This window comes from Podarcis bocagei (assembly GCF_964188305.1).
Source record: "Podarcis bocagei genome assembly, chromosome: 3".
Classification (NCBI taxonomy): domain Eukaryota; kingdom Metazoa; phylum Chordata; class Lepidosauria; order Squamata; family Lacertidae; genus Podarcis; species Podarcis bocagei.
The window spans coordinates 75,721,564-75,744,185 of record NC_138127.1 but is presented as its reverse complement, the minus strand read 5'-3'; the positions used below and the strand labels follow the sequence as shown (position 1 = coordinate 75,744,185).

The following is a 22,622-nucleotide window of genomic DNA, read 5'->3' as shown; positions in this document are numbered from 1 at the left end:
TAGCAGGCTTTAATTTTGTTATTCTAATAGCACCATTAAGGTGTGTTGCACCTTATAGGTCTCTGTCTTGAGAAGCGAACAATCAAAATTTTGATGCGAGGAAAAATCAGGACAAGGCTTTCAGGAAATGTAACTGTTTCATTAGGGCAGTGGTTTTCAACCAGTGCGCCATGGCACCCTAGGGTGCTTTGAATAATGGTCAGGGGTGCTGCAGAGAACACTGGCCTCTGTACCTCTTTCCTTCCCTCCCTCCTTCGATGCAGTGTTACATTTCTGCCTCCCAAAGTCTTGCACAGCTGTTTGTTGCAGCAGCCCTGGCTACAAGCTCCCCAAGGGAATTGTGCCTCTGGGGCTGACCAGGGAATGGGTCAGTGTGAGGAGGCACCTCTCTTTGGGGCAAGGGGGGCAGCTCAGAGACCAGGGATGGCAGATGCCCAGAGGACTCCCAATGAGAAGAGAGAGGAGGCTGAGGGAACACTACGCAAGGGAGGGTGTTCAAAAAGGTGTGAAGGGCTACCAGCCCTGCAGGTGACATAACTAGGCTCCTGAGCCCCACAGGGGAGCCGCAGAAAGAATGTAGTTGGTCAAGGGAGCTGTGGACCCCAAAAGGTTGAAAACCTCTGAATTAGGGGAATGAGATCTATACAGCCTTTGACTTAAAAACTTAGAAGCAGTCGGTTTGAGAAGGGATTTGAAGATGCAGTCACTCTAAAGGAGTTTAAGTTTTAAATGACAGCAGTAATTCAATTGTTTAAAGGATGACATCAGAAGGTGGCAGTTAGAAGAAAATCATAGGCAGCAATGTATCAGAATTTGACAGTAAAACAAGGGAGAGAAGGCAATGGAAAGGCCACAGCATTTTGCTTTGTTTTTCTTCATTTAGCAATGATGATTGATGATGATGACTGGTATTGATGAACTGGAAAAATAAAAAATGGCGCCCTATAATGATTGGAGATATGTACATACTCACTACACATTAATGAGTTGTATACAAACATAGACTTGCAATAGACACATTTAAAGATATTTGGAATTTTTTATAAATACCATATTAGATGAAGGTCTGGTTAACTACAAGCCCCCCCTTTTTACAATGTACACAATGTCTTTTTTGTGTTTTGTTTTCGACATGGGTACTATTTCTTGTTTCTTCTTTTTCGTGTCTTATCTTATTCTGTGCACTTGTAATTTTGTACTTTTTATTTTCCAATAAAGAATATTTTTTTTTAAAAAAATTGTTAAATTTGTATACAGTCCTTCATCTGCAGATTTCAGGGTGGTTCACAAAAGAAGTCATAGCATGTTTATCAAATTATGCATCGTGTGTAGAAGTGTTGGGTCACCCAATGTCAGTAATTGGTATTAGTTTCACAACTTGTAAGAAGTACTTCAAGCAAAGCAAACCAAATTTTATAGGTACAAGATACTATGATGGCCTCCAGCTTAGATACCTTTAAAAGGAAGTCAGACCAATTCATGGTGTGTGATCTATTCATCACGACACTTTTATAGAACTGGAGTAGCCAACATTATGGCCTCCAGATGCTGAGCACAACTCCCATCATGTAAGCTCATAGGCCATGCAGACTGGAAGCAATGGCTTGTAACCTGATATAGCAGAAGACTGTTGCTTTTAGAAAGCCTAAAAGCAGAGCATGGAGACATGTGGTTGGCCACTGTGAAAAACAGGATGCTGGATCTGATCGGGCAGGGCAGAAATATCAGGTACATGCGAGATTGGAGAAAGGAATGTGTTCTGGTAATAGAGAGGTAGGGCTGGTTGTCATCAATATATAAATGGCATTAAAGCCATGGGATCTGATAAGGTCACCCAGCTACAGTATGTAGCAAGAGAATAACAGAAGGCTGAAAACAGATACCTAACAGGAGGCCAGTGGAGAAAAGAAAAGGAGAGGAAGAGGTGTTGACAAGCAAAAGCAAGACTGCAAAACAAGAAAGCACTTAAATTATGCAAGCAAATTTGCATAATTTAGACAAATTACAGCATTCAACTGGTTGGTCACAGAATTTGTTAAACCTCTGAGCAACATATTGATTTTTCCACTAGCTCCACAGAGATAACTGAAAGTAGATTAGCTAAATGCAACCAAGGCCATGTACCATGATGATGCTACATAAAAGATTCCCCAGCATAATCAAGTAAATTTTATGACCTCAAACGACAACCAGTTACAGTTCATCCATTAGTACTGTTGGGAAAGAAATCAAAAAATGAAATGTTCCAACAGATTTTTATCAATACACAAATGGGGACCTCAATATCAATCTGTAAAACAGTCCTACAATTTCCTAAATCTGGGGGGCTCTTTTTCATGTATGTTTGTTGTTTTGGTTCCAAGAGGGATTTTTCATCTCCAGGGGAGAAACACTTCTACACATAATCTCTTTTCATTAGCACCATCTTGCAAGTTTCTAGAGCAACAGTACCATTTGCACATCTCTTTAAGGTTATGTTGCACTTTTGTATCTCCTAAATGATGACACGGGGTCCCTGCCCTCATTTCATTATCTAACTCTTCCCCACATCCCCAGATACTTCAAATGGTTTTAATATGTCTCAACGAAGTCCTAATGAAATCAACAGCATTGAAACCTTCAGTTTTGAAACATGAAATCTATAATGGATTTAAATAGTACATGCAACCGTTTGGGGAACATGACTGTCTGGGGAAACAGTCTACAAAATAATGTGGTGGTCTGAGATTGAGTCAGCTACAGTGTGCAAAACAAGACTTGAATACAGAATCAAGTGGTTTAGTAAAGTTTATTCCTAAAACTCAAATTTCCTTCCAAGCCAGCAAGACACAACCAACTCAGATGTCATGTTTTGCATCCACACGATGGGTTTCAAACAATTTATGTGCAGTCACACATGTGAAAAAAGCAGGTCAGTTGTAAAATTTGTTCAAAAACTATCATGTGAACTAATTTTATTTAGGAATCCAGCAGCCTAGACTCCTTTGCACAAGGTTGTCTTTGAATAAGCTGCTTACATGACACATTCTGACGGAATAATAGTAGGAACGAAAGCTTACTACGGTAAATAAAGGTTACTTACTAGTAAATTATAGGAGAATACTACAAAAAAAAAGACATAGAAGCTTTAAGGGGGGCAGTAAAAGGTGTCTGTTTCCTTTTATTAAGGAAAGAGAAAAAGGGGAGAGGACAGTAAAGTAATAGTTAGAACCATGCTGAAATACATCACTAGTTCCATTCTGGTTACACAGAAAGGCTACACACCCTTGGCCAAAATATTTAACACAAATCGCAAAGCCAAGAAAATGACACATCTCACTTGATTCCCCGGTGGCATCTGTTAGTAAGGACTAGACCTCACCCTCAAGCCTACAGAGACCAGCATTTGTATTCATGGGCAGGATCTAAAAACTGATCATGAGCAGTCTTAAGTAGCTTCAAAGAATACGCTTCCAGAAAAGTTGTTTACAGGTAATTATTATAACTAGTGGTTTTAGCCATTACATTCTTTGTTGGCTTCACTGGTATTTTAAAATTTGCAGTATGTTATCAGACGTTAAGTAGTGACAAGTGAGGTGGAGGACAGAAAAAGAATACAAATTACAGCGCAAGTAAATGTTTCTGTCTTTCAAGATGGCTTCACATGCACGCCTGCATACATGGGCAATGTTGTAAAAGCAATTTCCCAAAATAATTTGTTAAACCCAATTATACATATTGAACTACTGCCCTTAAACACATTTTGGGCTCCTTTATATTATCTGAAATGAAGGTGCTCTTACAGTGTAAAAATGACAAAGTTACCCACTTTACAAAAAAAAAAAATAGAAAGAGAGAGAGCTGGATATGGCAAAGCTTTGCTTCCATCTTGTCACATTCCGTTTACCTTCTTTGAGGTGATTTTTTCCATACAGAGCTGCTGTATTTTTAAATATCCACCAACACAAATCTATATTAGTGTCAATATTAAGCTTTTGTCTGCATCTCATAATGTATGCCATCAAAGGCAAATTATTTCATAACAAAGATTGGAATAACCAGTCAGACTTCAAATCAATTAAACAACTTTACTAAATGAAAAATCCTACATTTAATATGTGTTTTAAAACAAAACGGAATTAGAAAAGAGACTTAAATCCATGTAAGAACTTTTCACTTTGCCAGAAATCCCTTGCATAATACGTGTCAGTTCATTAAATGCAAGTTGCCAGAATTCTCGATTTAACATTTGCAAAGACAATATTAAAGAGTTCTACATTGTTGCACATTTAGAATAATTTAAACTGGAAGCTTCCCTACTAAGTAATCTTATAAATTTGACTGTGTTCAATAAAAAACATTGTATTAATATCCAATCAAGTCCTTGCCTTTCAATTTTTATCCGTTTACAATCTTTGCACATTTGACAGTGTTCAATAAAAAAAACATTGTATTAATTTCCAATCAAGTCGCTGCCTTTCAATTTTTTCTGTTTACAATCTTTGCACATTTCTTTACACTTTGCCATTTGCCAATATGAACCCTTTAAGGAAAACAGGAAAAGAAATACTGCATCAACTCTCAATCATGTACAGAAATTATTGCTACTATAGTACACTACAAAGCCGAAGTTTCTACAATAGTATATGAACCTTGGTCATGAAAATCCAGAGGATATAAATCTTTAGTGACATAAGCCTTACAATCATGTAGAACATTCACATGGCAATATTAGACAGTCCAACCACCACTAGCCATAGTTAACCTACTGCTCAATGATCAACATCCATTTAAATATACCCTCCTGGAGGGTGGGGCAGAGTGCACAGTTGGGCAGGGAAGAGGAGAGGAAGAAGAGAGCTAGCTTTTCCAGGCATATCAGAGAAGGATCTTCATGTTTGGTGAGCTATGCAGAATGTACTTTAATGCAAATATGACATTATCAGGAAGCTAAGCATGCCAAAAGGTGTTTCATGCTAATAAAATCTAATGCAAGGTACCACATAATCAAGTTATCGACTAATAAGTAATACCATTCTTGCCCTATTTAAGTTAAATGAAGTGTCATTGTGAGTGTAATGTTAGTTTAAAATGGTGCAATGAACAAAGTCATCCTGTGGCAATCTAAGATAAAAAGTAATAAGTTTTTTGTCATGAGAAATACTGACTGTTGGGTTGTCTGGATAAGGAGCATTACTGGAGTCACGAGCTTGAGATTGGTTTGTGTCTTTAAACTCCTATTATGGGGCACACATTTAGTTAGCAAGAATACTGGGAAGAGGGAGAACAGCAGCTGCCCCAAAAATCCCTTCCACAAATCATTTTCAGCCAGGAAACATGACTAGATACTTTGCCATCATTCTAGCTACAAAATAAGAGAAATAAAAGCAATCAAGCAACAGTAAGACCACATTACACAAATGAAACATCATGCTCTCATCTGATTTAACTATTACATCAAGCTTAAATTGGGATGTTGGTCAACTTTAAAACTGTGATGTGAATATGCAACCAAAATAATTTGTTTAGATTTGATTTTACTCTATGTTGGTTATTAGAGCTTGGAGTATACTTGTTACAATACAGTGTTGCACATCTGTCAACTAGAAAATATTAAAGATCCTTTACCCGTCTCTTTAAGTTAAAGATGTGACATCATAAAGGGTGTCAAATGGCTGGATGGTTTTACAGTGCACACTTATTATATACTGTATATATGGAGTTTTGTCCTTAATAGATCTGATGGGTTTTCTATGATATTCCTTTCTTCACCTCTTCTTCGGAGGATTAGCTGTGCGAGGTGGAGTGACGGGACGTCCAGAGTTCAGTCCACCATACTGGTACTTTGCTTTCTTCTCAGATGGTTTCAGAATCTTAAGAGGATGAATTAAGAAGATGAATAAACTTCTCTTCAAACCAACACAACTATTTACAACAACTGTTGAATATGCATTTGCAAAGTACAAAAAGAATTATTTAACAGCTAGGGCTACCCATTCTGTGGACTCATCTAACCAGGTAGGGATGATAGCAAACTGTCAGAGCATAGTACTTTGCATACAGATGGTCCCATATTTACTCAAATGTAATGCGCACCTTCCTTGGCCAAATAACACTCACAAAAATTAGGGTGCACATTAGATTTGAGTAAATACAGTAATCCCCAGCAACTTCCAGTTAAAAGATCTAGGGAAGACTTTAACCAGCTGCAGTAGAAAATACTGGGCTAGATGAACCAATGGTCTGACTCCGTCTAAGGCAGCCTCAGAGAACCAGACACCCCTAGCCAGTTCAGAGTAATCCATTTTATTTATTATTTTTCAAGAGACTCCATCAACAGAGTGGCTTGATCCCATTTTATTTAGGCAAATATTCACCTTAGCTTAGTAATACTATGACAATGAGGTATTAGAAAATTAGTTTTGAACTAAAGGAAGATCATAACATTTGCTGAGAATGCTAGCCTTCAACAAGGGAGATACAAGCAACAGTGCACCTTAAAAGTTCAATAATAAATAAATAAATAATTTTATTATTTATACCTCACTTAATTGGCTGGGTTGCCCCGGCTAACTCTAGTTTTATTCAAGCCGTACAATGATAGTAACTTTCTGACCTATCCTCTCAATATAGAGGTTATAATCAATGTTTATCATACCTGAAAAGAGCACATCAAAGTTTCATCCACACTCATCATGCCACCAGCATTGTCAAATTCTCCACAGTAATTAGGAGCAGAAAATAGGGTAACCAGCTGTCGTTTAGCAAAGAATTCATAGCCATCTTCAACTACCTGTCAGTGAGAAAAACACATAACCAATATTGATGTAACTTAAAATATTTTTGTAATCTGAGCCAAAATGTTTATCCCATAACCTGCAGTCTAAGAGTTTTCAGAGAACACATAGCAAAATGAATGCAACACAACTTAAGATTCCATGCAAGATCCATTACCATGCAAGTTGGCTTCTCCAAACACAATGGGAATTTTCTTTCTTCTCAGCTCCCCACTGCCTCCCCAAAAGCAATTTTAGGGGTATATGGAGGGCTCCAAGAGGAGCACCAAGGTAAATTGCACCAATGAAAGCCTGCTCCATGGTGGGAAGGAAACTAATTTGAAGTAGGTAAAAAAGGTAATTTGAAGTACAGAAATCAGAAGGTACAGAATACAAACAAGTTTAAGCAAATTATTCTTTGTGCTGTAGACTAGTTACACAAAGACCTCCAGTTTTTCTGCAACATTTTTGAAACAAAGGACTCAAAATCCAGAAATATGTGTGCAGAGAGGATGTGACAGCTCGGGCAGCTTTGTGTTCAATATTATTTAAGATTATTTATTAAATCTGTATACTGCCCTATACCGGTAGATCTCAGGGCAGTTCTAAAGACTATATATAGCTAAATTTGTAGCCTGATCTGCACTAGCTCACCTACTTGTCACCATATTTGTATTTGTAAATGACATAGAGCCCTGGAAACTAGAAGGTAAAGATCCCAAATTAGAAAGAAGCAAATTCATACCTGATGAGCTCGACAAATCAAATCCAAATCATGACGATTCAAGAACTTGCTGACCACATCAGCTCCAAAAGTGAAGGAGACACCACGATCATTTTCACCCCAGCCCTGCACATCCTTGTCTGGATCAGACCACAGCAGGTCACAGAGCAAGCCTTGAAAGTAAGAGCACAAGTCTCAAACAGGACCCTAATGTGTTCTTTTTGGTACAAAATATTTACCTCTCATGATTGAGATTTTGGTATGCATACTTTGTACACAAAGTACAAGTGTAACAGTTATAGATTTGCAATGTACTCCTACTGGAGACAACAATGCAAACTTTTTCTATGGTCTGTGGTCTGATGTGCACATCACATTAAACCATAGCTTGTTTTAAACTATGGCTTTATATGATGTGCAAACTGAGTCAGTATCTTTAACTTTCTTCCAGCAAGAAAAATCAAGTTGTTTAGAATGAAAACAAATCAACAAATGTCCATAGATCCAAAAAATCCTGAAATCGTAGCTCAGGCATGCCTCATGTTGATGGATTCAGTATGAACCTCGCTCTCCAAAAATTACTGTTTCCTGTTTAATGCTGGAGTAGCATTAGAGATGCAGCAGAAGACAAAGGTTTTCCTATATGCCAAAATTTCAGCCACCTTGCATAGGGACTCAGGTTTAACTTAAAATTAGGAAATCCTCTATTTGAATCTCTGCTTCTATAAAGTACTATACAGATACACATGTTTATTTTTACTTTACTAAGTTTAGTTTCCAAGGCTACTACCTACAACTACTGTCTTACAACCAAATTGCTTCAAGTCACACTCTAGAATGCAATATGGATTTAAAAAGAGAGAACTTAAAAGTTCTAATTAACAAGCTATGCTGCTTCTCTATTACACACCCACACCCACCCACACCCTCTACCTTCTTCAGCATCCAAAAATCAATTTAATATAGGTTTGGGTGAAATCAAGGGAATAATAGTGCAACTAAGTCTGGATCTAATCCCTTATGTTCAAAACTAGGTAACTTCCACATGGCTCTTTTCAATTTGTACCTCAAATGATGAAAACAAGGAGTTTTAGCTTCCAAGCAGCACAAGTATAATAGCGCTCCTCAAAACCCTTCAGATGGGAAGTTTCACTACCTCTTTGAACACACTACTGATATATGCCACAATACAATTTTAAAATTATTTACAGTGAGCAGCAATTTGTGCAGGTGGGCCTTACCTGTGTCAGGAACATCTGTGGGTCTCATAATTCTTCGAATCTGTTCCATTGATTGCAGATCTGGTGACAGTCCTGACAACATGAATGAGAAAACTCATTTTCATTGTTCATAGAAGATGTCAATGAAAAGAATTTAGACAATAGGTTCCTTTATTTTCCAATGTAATGCCATCCAATTGGTAGCCATATCCATTTGATTTTTTTATGCTCATACCCAACCTCATGGCTCAATAGCTATTACACTGAGACAGGTCCATCTCTAAGATTTTGCAAATGAATATAAAACTAATTTTTATCACAAAAAATTGCTAACAGAGAGCATGCAATTGTGTTCTAAACATTTAAGAATAAACTGCACAAAACATCCATTCTTTATTGGAAGCATTAAGAGCTCTCCATTTCATGACTGTGGGGTTTGTTTCTCTTTATAAAATTGCTCAAGGTGTACAAGATAATAAATAATAATAATAATAATAATAATAATAATAATAATAATAATAATAATAATAATAATTTATTTATTTATACCCCGCCCATCTGGCTGGGCTTCCCCAGCCACTCTGGGCGGCTTCCAAAAGAATATTAAAATACTATAATACATCAAACATTAAAAGCTTCCCGAAACAGGGCTGCCTTCAGATGTCTTCTAAAAGCCTGGTAGCTGTTGTTCTCTTTGACATCTGGTGGGAGGGTGTTCCACAGGGAAGGCGCCACTACCGAGAAGGCCTTCTGCCTGGTTCCCTGTAACTTGGCTTCTCGCAGTGAGGGAACTGCCAGAAGGCCCTCGGTGCTGGACCTCAGTGTCCGGGTAGAACGATGGGGGGGGGGGAGACGCTCCTTCAGATATATAGATGCCTAAGGAACACTTATTCTTCATAATGAAGAAACTTTAATTTAAAATTAAGTGATCCTTACTTGGAATAATTTCATTGTTAAACAAATGCAAAATAATTTACATCTGAGGACAAGATACCTATTTCACTAAAAAGAATTGAATTCAAGTAGCAGGCATACCGAGACACCTCCCTCACTGATGACTTCTACTTGGATATTTCCCTCTGTCAATATAGGTTACAAAATTATTTTTATTCTATACCAAGCTGCAAAAGTTTACTAAACCAATTATTTTAAGGGGTGGTTCTCCAGCTTAAGCTATGATGGAGAAAATATCTGAGCCAAGTTTGTGAAATATTTACAAACTACACTTTCATAGGCAATGTGCAAACATAAAAACACAACATTACAATAACAGCAAAAACATCAACATATCAATGAAAACTGGCTGATAGCAAGAGTCATGTTACGAAGGCCTGTTTGAACAACAGTGTATTCAAAAGATATGTGAAAGCAAGCAGGGGTGACTCCTGCTGAACTTCTATTGGCAAGGAGTTCCACGGGGCAGGAATAAATAACTATTTTAATAATATAACTATTTTAACCTGCCCTGGGACCTGCTGGTGAAGGACACATAATTACTAATAATAATAATATCAAAGACCACTAAGAGATACAGCAGCAAGAGTGGGCTTGCACTTCCACTGCTCCTATTGCCATAAAGGTCATCATGATGTCTAATACTAATTTGTTTCTGAATCTAGACTAGTATCGATCCAGATAAATCAGTCTTATCCAAAAGTATCTGTAGTTGTTCTAGCATGACCCTCTCAAACACTTTCCTCCAATGGAGAGTATTAGTGACCAGGCTGGCTTTCCCCCTGCTAATGATTGCACCACCAAAGTGGCAGGCACCACTCCCTTACATAATGACGCTGTCGCCCACAACCAGGAAATAACCCTCCCCCCAGGCTCAATTTCACCAGCTGTAATGGGCAAGGATCCAAAGGGCACATAATCAGGCACATCCCTGCAAGCAGTCTATCCATATCATTGTAACACATAAACTAAAAAGGTTAATTTCTTTTAAGACTTTAAGCTAGTACAACTTTTTAAAAAGGAGACAGAACAGAAACAACCGTGCGACACATGTATTTTGCAAATGTATTAGGAAGCAAACCAAGTATTTGTGAGGCGCTTCAATAATGGCTGAGTGTTCCGATTTATCCACATTGTGATTATTTCTAGGATGGGAATCCTGATAATTTCTTCTGAATTTGGCTTCTTCAACACTTCAGCAATTTATTCCAAGAATATCACAATTTATCCCATCTTGATCAGCACTCTTTTCAGGAAGAAAGGGCTGGGAATCTTTTCTGGCCAGAGGGGCAGTTCTTTACCTTCCCCATGCCTGGTGGACCAAAGTTGATAGGTGGGCAAGGCCACCCACCTGTCTATCACCTGATGTCACTATTCCCTTTAAAGATTCTCTTTGAAGCCCCGATTCTTGGGATTTCAAAGCAAGTGAACCATGGGTGAGGGGGCTGAAGGTGCACGATAATCTGCCCATCACAGCTGATGGGTGAGTGGAAGCATGCCATACTAGATCCAAAGAACAACTGGGACCTTTAAGTTCCTGATTTGTTCCTTTGGAATCCCACCCTTGCCCAATGCTCATGTGGGTTTGGCTTTCTGAAAATGGCCTGGTGGGTCAAATGTGGAGGCCTGACCAGAGACCAAATGCTCAAACTCTGAATGAAATTTGGGCTATGGTTTACTCTCCAAAGTTCATTTCCCTTTGAGCCAGCTGGCTTCCTGATTGTTCATACCAATATATTATTAGCTCAAAGAGATGCACCTTTCTACCTAGCAGAATAGAAGCATGATCTCTTGAGGATATGGTCCTATTTTTGCGGTTAACAGACTGAAATAGGGATACCGTTTCACTTTCAGAGATGGCCGTTGCATTCTATCCAATGGTTGAGAATCCTCTGAGGACCCAGGAAGATGACCAGAGGCACTACTCATAGTAGGCTCCAATACGGTTGAGCTGGGCTAGTAAATGCACTTCCTTCTTGAAGGACAGGACCACTTAGTGATGTGGTCATGTGGGTGCTGCAAATCCCTGAGATGGAATTAAGTAACTTAAAATTCCTGCTCAGCAGGAAGTTTTGCTTCCTTGAGGCTTCTCACATCCTTCATCAATTCTTCTGTAGGCTATTTTCCTATGCTGATGTCCTTAATGATAGCCAAGAGGTACGGATGTATGCTCTGTTGCCTTGAAAATGCTATCTAAGATCACCACAATCTTTGTAATGAGCCTGAAGAATGAGGGAAGGCCAAATGATAAAGGACCAGTATTTAAAACTGAACACTAAATTCAGTCAAAAGACCCAGAGGTCAACACACCCATCACTTCAAATCTATAACCTCTGCCTTCTTCAGGACTATAAAAAATTAATCAAACTGCTATACCCTGCTGGCAAGCTGTATATGCTCATTCATCAAGATTTCTCTGGCTAGATTCTGGGAAACCAATGATATTCTAGATGCTGGCATTATACTGCATTTCAAATTTATTTTATTTGATATTAGTTAAGAGGTAAGGGAAAGGAAAACTCATTGGTTGGACTTTTGTCCAAACTTTGAAGAAACAAGTAATTTAACTGCTATGAAAGATGTGTTCTGCTTACCTCCATGGCAGCAGAAAATCTTCTCATCTACAATGGCTGCAATAGGCAGGCAATTAAAACAGTCTGTAAATGTCTTCCAGAGCTTGATATTAAACCGCCGTTTACCTGGTGGGATTAGAAGAGCAGCAATTTATTTAATCACATTACATACGGTAGTCTGACCATTCAAAAAGAGTGCCATCTTTATTTAAGTAACTGCTGAATGCAAAGGCAATTCAGAGGTTATTTCACAAGTTTAAAGAGAAACATAAAATAGTATTAATTCAATATTGTTAAGTGAATTTTTCTACAAGTTTCAAAGCATATCATAAAAAGAGTAACTACTAGAAACATTTATATAAGACTCTACTTACATTCATCATAGAATCCATAGATGCGATTAATACTAGCACACTCATGGTTTCCCCTCAGGAGGAAAAAATTCTCTGGATATTTGATTTTATATGCAAGTAATAAGCAGATGGTTTCCAAGGATTGTTTGCCTCTATCCACATAATCCCCCAGAAATAGATAGTTGGCTTCAGGTGGAAATCCGCCATACTCAAACAACCGAAGCAAATCTGTATATTGACCGTGGATGTCACCTACAAAAATTAAGATTGCAGATATATTTATGAAACAATTATTAGAAGAAAATCCACAGTTGGTAGTAAAAACCAAAACATATACTCTGCTTTGGCGGTAAAATACTAAGGGGGTTGTTTCCTCCTCAATTCCACTTCGTTATGTCCATTAATTTCAATAGGCCTACTCTGTACAGTGGTACCTCGGGTTAATAACTTAATTCGTTCTGGAGGTCTGTTCTGAACCTGAAACTGTTCTGAACCTGAAGCAACACTTTAGCTAATGGGGCCTCCCGCTGCCACCGCGCCGCTGCTGTGCAATTTCTGTTAGCATCCTGAAGCAAAGTTCTTAACCTGAGGTACTATTTCTGGGTTAGCAGAGTCTGTAACCTTAAGCGTCTGTAACCAGAAGCGTCTGTAACCCGGGGTACCACTGTATGTGACTAACATTTGAGACAATTTAAGTTTATTAAAATATTTCTCTTTCACCCTCTATTCTAAGTTCTTAGTGCAGAGTATACATTACATAAACCTTTTAATACAATATAATATATGATAAAATCACCATCAACAATGAAGTAAACCACCAGATCCCACTGCAAGCTAAAATTAGTATGAGCCAAAAACCTATGCAAACAGTCAGGTTTTAACTGGTCATCAAAAAGACCCCGCCACTATTACCTCCCAAGTCTCTGAGGGGAAGCTGTTCAATAACTAAGGTGCTGCAGTGAAAAAGGCCCTCCCCAACATCCCCCCACCAGCTTCCAAAGGGGAGACAGGGAGGATGGACACCAAACACACTTCTAGGTAGATTTTAATGATCAGTCAGGACAAAATGGGGAAAACATTCTCTCACATACCCTTGCACCAAACTTTTAGGGTTGTGCAAGATATTATTAACACTCTGAAATCCAACCAGTTGTGTACAGGAAGCCAGTTCAGATCCTATAGGATCAGTGCAATACAGTTATTAAAGATGTACCATTTAACAGGCTTGCTGCCACATTTTTTGGGTGGTGGCAAGCATTCTCCTAGTTTACTTTTCACCTTGAAAATGGAAGCTTTTATACTGTTGCACTCTTTAAGAAGTTTAACGGTTGTATCCAAGGATAGCCTACTCAGAGTAGGCCCACTGAAATTAATGGACTTGACTAATTTAGGACCATCGATTCCAATGGGTCTATTCTAAGTAGAAGTTAGTTGGATACAACCTGAAGTATTTAAATAAATCACAGATACCTTCTTGGCCTCAAGGCATGCTACATTTTTCATATGCTTGTTGTAGACACTTTTTATAATAGTACCACTCACACATTCCTATGCCGCTACTAACAGTCAGGAAATTGTACTGCCTTCCTACTATGTTGTAATCTCCATGTGGACAGCTGTTATTGCTTCTACATACTAACTACTAGTTTTTATCATGCTGCACACAAAAAGTTATTGCTATATTGCAGGCTTTAATATTACCAAGATTTTGCAAAGAATAGGGCTTTATTACTATTTAAAATCATTTTTATACCAATTTTTTAAATCGCTAAGTGCTCTACAATCTAACTTAAAAGCATCAACCAAAACATTACAAAATAAAATATTACAAATTAAGATCTAATACCAAGTACACATTAAAAACAGAATAATTAACAGAAGAACAAAATGTTCTCCTAAACATAAAAAGCATTACATATTAAAAAATGAAATACAAAAATAGATTTATACTTCACAGAACAGCATCATAAGCAACTAAAATAAATGAAATAGGAGCAGCATGCTGGTGCCTTAAAAATAAATGGCAACGCCTTTTTCTAGGACTTATCTCTACAGCAAACATACCACTGGCCTGAAATGCATTTAGGAGCTAGGAATTGTACATATTCTTAAAAAATGTTTTAGCAGTTTAATTGTAATGTTTAATTATATTGTGTTATTATTTTGATGAGCTCTTTTAGGGAGGAAGGATAGGATAAAAATATCAAATAATAGTAAAAAATACTTCAATTACAAATCAGTTTGTGAGTGTTTCTAAGTGCATTCAAATGATAGGTTACAAACAGATGTTTTTAACCTATCATTTGAATGCACTTAGAAACACTCAAATGCTTTTAAACCTGCTAATAAAGTACTATTTAAACTAAACTAAGCCCAGATGCAACTGCATTTGCTTTTCTAGTCTGTACTGTCCCTCTGAAATCTTCTAGCCTCTCAAAGAGCTGAAGCTCAGCTAGTGATGGCAGAACTCTTCCTGTTGAATGCTGATTCAGGCAAACGAAGGCATTCAGAGTGCAACTGCAGTGGCATGTTGCCATTCCTCCCAAAGCCTAAAGTTGTTTAGCAAGCATTCTTGACCTTCACATCAAAAGGCAAGACACTCCCCTTTTGGGTCTTACCCAAAAAAGAATGCACAAGTAGGCTGAAAAATAACTGTGAAAATATGAAGTGTTTTAGCACTTAAGTCTTGTCTCCTAAATTACTTTAATAATATAGGAACTAAATTAAACCCAAGATTAGTATTTACCATATATTAAATACAGTATTTCATTGTACAGCAGGTTTTGAATTAGCTTAAGACTTGGCAGGAGTATTTAGGATATAAATCACTCAATGTAGTAAAAGTGTATCAAATTACCACATTTTAGTAGGGTAAGCAGGCTATCTTTTCATGTTAAATGGTTTTGCTTCTCTTTACTGTTTACATATTTTGAATACATAGCAACATTCGGCAAATATTATTTTGCAGGTTAAAAGCTTTGCTTCTTCAGTATACAACATTAATCACCACATACCACAGATCTTCAGCGGTGCCTCTAGCTCCAGAAGTATGGGCTGGCTAAGAAAGATTTCTCGTGATTTTATACACAAGCCCCGAACTTCGGCCTCTGTCATCTGCACAATCTTTCCTGGACGACATCCTCGCACTGAAAGACAAATGATAAATTCAGGTCTATGAAAATATGTCAAGGAAAACAGTGTGTTTCAAATAGTAAGCCCTTGCCTTCCTCAGCATTTATAAAGCACATTAAACCAAAATGTGTTTAAGCATGTGGTTGGCATCGGTCCGTCTTGGGAGGCAATGGAGGAGTGTGCCTTTGGGGATGAAGTCAAACTGTTCAAAGGTTACAGTGCCTGTTGTAGCTGTAAAGACTGATATGGGAGAGACATATCTTGCTGCAGCTGGGGCAGATGAAGGCGTCCGGTTGTGCTGTTTCAGATGCACCATGCCATTTCTTCTCTCTGCACCTTTCCCAGGTTAACATTTATCCAGATATTAAGTTTATAGTAAAATGATTTGTCTGAATTGGGCCATATCCATTGATCAACAAAGTCATAATAAAGTAGGCATTAACTTTTAATGCACACTATGGTTCATCATTCTGTTATTATCTGCAGAGGGTAGAAAAATGTGCTCAATGTACAATGTTTGCCATCAAGAACTTACTGGGTGTCCAAATAAAAGAAAGTAAGCTTTAAGAATACAGATCTGTCATATGACCTTATTGGTTTGAAAACTGTTATACTAATGAGCTTCCCTGGTTTCATTTTGGCAACCCCATCAGAACACTGCAAGCAAAGATTGAGAGTGATGGAGCAGGAAACATCCTTGCATGCTTCTCCATTCCAAGCTTGACTAGATTGCTTGATGACCCAAGAACCAGGGAGCAAGTTCTGTTTGAGCCACCTTTATCTCACATGGAGAAAGGGGCCTTTCTGCATAGCTCCAACTGCTGATACTACCCCTCTTTGTTGGCCCAAATGCTTTAAGGGGTCCATAATTTTGTGTCAAGTAAGTGCTGCAGGTACTTACTTGACAGAAAATTCATCTTCTTCATGGAGCAAGGAGGCTAAGGAGTCTCCCACCAGAGAACCTATCTACTCATAAATGTGGAAGGGATTTGCTTGTTGAGGAATTATCAGGACCAACATCTGAAGGAGTGTGAAAGAATCCTGTTCATCACTTCAACAGATGACATCAGTGGGGGCTCCTCAATCCCGAGATGCCAATGAGTATGTGGATAGGGGTGATCCAGTAGACACTGTATCCTTAGAACTTCACCAAAGAATCCTGAGTAGGTTTAAAAATCTTGGGATATGAGAAAAGGTTCTCTTCAGGATTAGAAACTGGTTAAGGAGCAAGCAGTAGAAGGCAGCAATAACAATGGAGGGATACAAGAAGCGGGTTCCCTTCAAGGCCTGTATTGTGACCAGCATTTTAAATTTGTCCATAAATGATCTGGACTTAAGGGTGAACAGTAAGGTAAACACTTTTGCTGATGACAAAGTACTTCTTCGCATGGCACATAGCTGAGCCACAGAATTTGCTACCACCAGATGTAGCAATGTCTACCACATCACATAGACTCAACAGGTATACACATTCATATAGGAGGAGGCTATCAATGGATGCTAGTCATGATGGAAACGTACAACCCTCTAGGATCAATGGCAGGATGCCTCTAAGCACCGGCTGTTCATATCCTGCTTATGTGCTTCTCACAGGCATCTGGCTAACCACTGTTAGAACAGAGCAATGGACTAGATGGGCCTTTGATCCAATTCAGTATGGTTCTTCTTAGGTGGCTGGATAATGTTGATACTGTTTCCAATCCTGGATTTGAATCATGATGTCTTATTCGTAACCCATTTTGGGCGTCCTATGGCCAACTCTGTATTTTAATCTGAAAACTTAATTATGTTTTCAACTGGTTGCTTTTTTAAAAAATGGAAAAGCAGGACTGAACTAACAAATGAATATGAATGGCTTTGATGAATTAAGTGCTCCCTATAGCATCATATAGTTCAAACAAAGAACTAAACAGAAAATCTCAAGTTTTGAATCTGTATAGATTTGCATATGATAATATTTCTAGAGAAAAACATACTATGTTTTTAGTATGCACATGTTGCTGTAGCTACTATTTTGGAAGGCACATTCCTGAAGGTCAAATGCCTCTAAGATAAAACTGCAGGTAGCAAGTGCTTTCAGCACTTAAATTGAGTACAGAACTTTATATATTTATGGTTTTAAGTTGCATAACATTGATTTTGATGAAGGACAGGTTAGATATATGTTAATTAATGCATCCCTAATTGATCAAAGGTTTTTTTCCCATTTCTCCAAGTGGCAAAACTCTTAGGTACCTTACAGCTACTGCAGCTTGCAGCATTATCTCTAACATTATACTTAAAACAGATACTTAAGACTTTTAACTTTAATACTAACAATTTAAGTTCTACATAATATATTCTTAAATAAACTTTAAGCATTGCAGATATTTCTGTTTTTTTGCAACAGGAGCAAAAAAATTATATTGTACACTGGCTTCAAGACTTTTCAGAAATTGTATATCTATCCTTTAAACTCACAGGTTTACTCGGGCACTCTGGAGAACACTCACTTTGAAATACCATTGAAATCAGAAAAAAAATACTTATGAAGTGTATTTTAGGACTAATGGTTGCAAGTGTAAACATTTCTCTTTTGCTGGCAGTGGAGTGCCAGTTCCAAAGACGAGCTTTCCAGCTCAGGACTTCAGACAGCTTGAAAAAAAGAACTGGTAAATCCTATGTATATTATTCAGGAGGGAAAGAAAGTCCTTCTCCCGATGTGCTAAAAGTGATCTGATAGCAGACGACTCTCTGGACAAGACCTAAGAGCCACTAGTCATCATCCTATAGTGTTAAAAGCTTAACTTGGGGGCTGCCACCTGCAAATCAGAGTATTTAATAGCTGTAATCCAGAAGAGTTGGGGGGAGGCACTGGAGATTGAGGAAGGGGGGATTATCTCCCCCCCTTTCATTCCTACTAAAACATCCCTGTATAATGCAGGGTGGAAATGTAGTTAGTGGTGGTGGTGAAATGTTGTTGTTGTTTAAACCTCATGGCATGTATCCCTCTCAACCATAGGTTCAAGTCCCTTCCCTTGAATACTTGCTAAGAGTTGTTAGGAGACAATTTTTCTATTCTAAATGTCCTCTTGACTAAGCTTCGTTCCCCTCCTGGATATGCTGGGAGAAGTTTACAGGTCCCTGTAAGACTTTTTTTAAGTATCTGCAAAGGTATATTCTTCTACATATCTAACACCTATGTAGAAACTACTACTTTTGGATGGCTCTTTTTTGCTTCCAAACTGATAGTGAATTGGCCACCTATTGGAGAGAATTGCTGCCATCAAGCAAAAGCTGACAGCTGGTTTACTTGCATATATCTCTGAAGAAGGGATCATCACTAGAAAAAAATGAAATGGAGCCACATGGACACATATTCTGTGCACCATTATTTCACTTGCCAGTGTCGGGAATGAAATCTGTGGGAGGGGTGGAGGGAGGAGTGAAAATAGTAAGTTCTTCTTTGTATACAGTATATCTATTTACCTCTGCGGGACCAAGCTGGAAAGTAAGATGTAGCTAGCCATTTGGGAAATGGGCAGCAGATACATTGCCTACAATTAAAACAAGTCCCTGCCCCCCCCCCCCAAAGCTCCATGTCTGGAGCTGGCAGGGAGGCAAGGGTCATGTCCACTAGGCCCATGCTGGGCAGGGAGCAGCCTGCCAGACTTATGCTGCTCAAGCTTATAACTTTATTCTAACAAGACTCCCAATCCTGGGTCTCAGACAAGCTCTGCATGAACTTGAAACCCGTAGCTGTGCTGGCTTCCAATGTTCTCAAATGCCAAGCCCAACTGTAAGGATGTTATCAACTACTGCAGCTTTAAATCTGAAGAGGAGAGGGAGAATTATCCATCACGTTGGGAGCAAGAACCCAATCCTATGCTATAACTGCATCTAAGCATAGCAAATGTTCCAAGGATTGCACTGCAGGGGAGGAATAGGGTCCTGGCTGCCACGAATGTTCATTTGGCTAGCAAAAAATCTTAGGAAACTACCCATAGCATATTCTGAGGAGACAGATGCAAGATAAGGGGGAAAACTGTATAGTAAAGGAAGCTTGTCACATTAATTCCAAAAACTACCATCAAACCAGAAATGTTAGGTCACCTAACCTTCAATATCCTAGCATGCTATCTTTGACATGGCCCAGTGAGATGGCATCTCAAATCACTGATGGGGAAGATCAATGACGCCCCCCTCCAAAAAAGACTTATACATGTGAAGCCTGTCCCCATCTTAAATGGATAGCTAACTTAACCGATCTACTGTAATCTCAACTGTTAAAATAATCCAATTGTCTATCACAAAGGCAGTTTTAAAATTCTATCTCTGTTTGCATCATAAGCACTTCAAAGCTGGCACAATTCAAGATTCGTGTCCTTATCATCTGAAATACAACAGTAGTTCAGTCATATGAAGCGAACTTAAGTGATAAATTATTGATAACTGCTTCACATATTTGACAATGCTGGCAAGCAGCACCACTACCAGACTGCCCTGCATGAGATTATAATTTTACTGAAATAACTACCTCATTTTGTCTTTTGAATACTTCATTTATTTGCCAAGAGTTCTCACCTAGTCAAGAAATAACCCAAACTATAAAAATGATGCTAAAAGTTCTAATAAAACATGCTCCACATGAAGTCATATGGTTGATAGGAATAAATGACATCCGAAACAAAAGAGATAGGGTTAATCAGCTCAAAAAAACCACAGTTGAATAAGCATAACAACAAAACTACAATCACACCTACTCCCCCTACCCACCAAAAGGGAATGAATTCGGAGCAAAATATAGAAATAACACATGCAAGGACAATATATTGGCCTATTACAATCAAAGAATATAAATCTATAGAACACACACACACAAAACAGTGAGAATATCAAGATGCAACAAGATACAAAAAAACCAAGAGTTTATTCAGGCACACACAGTCTCTCAAAATACAAAACGCCATAAGGAAATGGATGCCCAAACAAGAATAGAAACCAATATATTAAAAAAAACCACACCTATGAATAAGCCAATCCCCAAAGGGCAAACCAAGAGAAAATTAAGGGCAAACCAAGGGTAAGAACAGTAATAGTGGAAAGCAAGCTAAAGCTACTAAATTATCATATGAAGCAAAAGCTAGTGTTTACTGAAAAGCTGTATGAACATAGGCCCTCCTGTGCTCAATATTATTTACATAAAAATCCAATACTAGGCTACAGGTGATATAAGCGTAAATGGCAAAGACAACACAAGTCAAGCATGTTGGTGGGAGGCATAGAGTAGTCATTCTTTTTCTTGGCAGTGAGAGATAAATCATATTTTCCTCCCTACTAAGAACCAGAAAGAAAATAAAAAACCTATTATGACTATTGCTATTTATTATTATTATTTTAAGGAGCTACACATCCATTCATTAGAACAAGGTAACAAAACATTTACTGAAAAGAGGAAGATCCCTCCTAAAACTAATTCACTTTAGTTCACTTTACCAGTTTCAAATTCTTCTTTTACATAATATGAAGAGTCACATATCCATATTAATCCGTGGAAAACAAAATAGAGTGGCTTACTCTTTAAGTTAAGAAAAGAATTGGGCCTCAAGTACAAAAAGAGTTTATCAAAAAAGTAAATACTTCTGTTGTATCCAAGAAACTTACTTTTTTGTAAAAGCTCAACACAGTAAACTAGCTGGGTTTTATGTCATGGCTTTTTTTTTGTCTGTAAAGACTAAAGCAGAAATGTGGTGCACTTTTCGCACATGGCAGAAGTCATGCACACACCTTCCCAAAAGAACGTAGGTATTCCATCAGCACAAGGATTTCCACTTGCACAACAGAAGTTCCTCCTTTCTCCTCACTGCAAAAATGCTTCAGAGGGGTGATGGAAACCAGAGTATTTTTTTTTTTTTTTTTTTTTTTTTTGCTGGGGTGGTGGTGTTGCATTGTGCAAGGAAAAATCATTGCACTGATGGAACAAGTTGGCTGCTGTTCTGTAAAACTCACTATATACAGCAGAACATGGATGGGAAAGTATATCTCATTCATAGTAACACTGACATCCCAATCCCTACCCAGCTCCAACTAATCAAGTGTAACTATATGTGTTCATTGCTGAAGAGGGCAAAAATCTTACCACCTGGCAATGTCAGTTAATGAAATTTCCAGTGCGGCAAGGAGCTTCAGCCTGGTTGCCTGGACAACTACAATATATTCCCTCATCCCAACCCCCTAAAGCAGCAGCCGCAGCTGACTAGGGAATAATGGATGTGATAGGCATGAAAAATTGCACAAAAGAATGGAAGGTAAGGGTTTACACAGCCATATCCACAGACTCTGAAATTGCAGCTTTTGTAGAAAAAAATGAGACTTTTCTTAAGGAGCATTACCATAGTGTGTTGTTCAGCAGTCTCCCCCCTTCTCAACGATGTATTTATAATTAATCAGAAAAACTTTGAGATGGCTGTTACCAAAAGCTCTGGTGGCTGTAGCTACAAAACAGTAAATAAACTGTTCTTTCAGGCTGTGAGTTTGATATGAAATTCAATCCCTCTAAATAGGCACCCACAACTAGGGGGCCTCCTAAGAAATTCTTACTGCTTTCAAGCAGTGACGTGGGGCAGAAAATTTTCTCTAGAAAATTGTCAGTTTTGTAAGTTTGGTAGTAACAATAAATTCCCATTAATCACAGATCAGCACTGGGGAGAAAGAAAAAGAGCCGCATGGACCCAGGTTCAGTCTACCATTATTTCACAATAAACGGATGCCACTTGAAACAAATTCAGCTACTTCAAAGTTTTTAGCTTAATTTACTAAAAATATATAAAATGAAAATGCTAAGTCAAATCAATCTAGGGCATCAGAACATTTTCCTATGGGAACTATTGTATGCAGTTCTACCTAAATTGCTTCCCTAGCCCAAACCAGTG

At 38.2% G+C, this 22,622-nt stretch overlaps 1 protein-coding gene across 1 annotated transcript in view; it reads right to left on the bottom strand.

Moving 5' to 3' along the window:
- Window positions 1-2,769: 2,769 nt before the first annotated feature.
- PPP1CB (protein phosphatase 1 catalytic subunit beta) overlaps window positions 2,770-22,622 on the bottom strand; it is a 36,733-nt gene continuing 16,880 nt past the window's right edge. Inside the window, exons 2-8 of the mRNA XM_081186479.1 lie at window positions 15,594-15,725; window positions 12,601-12,831; window positions 12,248-12,352; window positions 8,721-8,792; window positions 7,501-7,652; window positions 6,638-6,772; window positions 2,770-5,852 (exon numbers count right to left, since the gene is read on the bottom strand). Of these exons, the coding sequence (XP_081042605.1) occupies window positions 5,748-5,852; window positions 6,638-6,772; window positions 7,501-7,652; window positions 8,721-8,792; window positions 12,248-12,352; window positions 12,601-12,831; window positions 15,594-15,725 (932 nt within the window). The 3' untranslated portion in view covers window positions 2,770-5,747. The remainder of the gene's footprint in view (window positions 5,853-6,637; window positions 6,773-7,500; window positions 7,653-8,720; window positions 8,793-12,247; window positions 12,353-12,600; window positions 12,832-15,593; window positions 15,726-22,622) is intronic.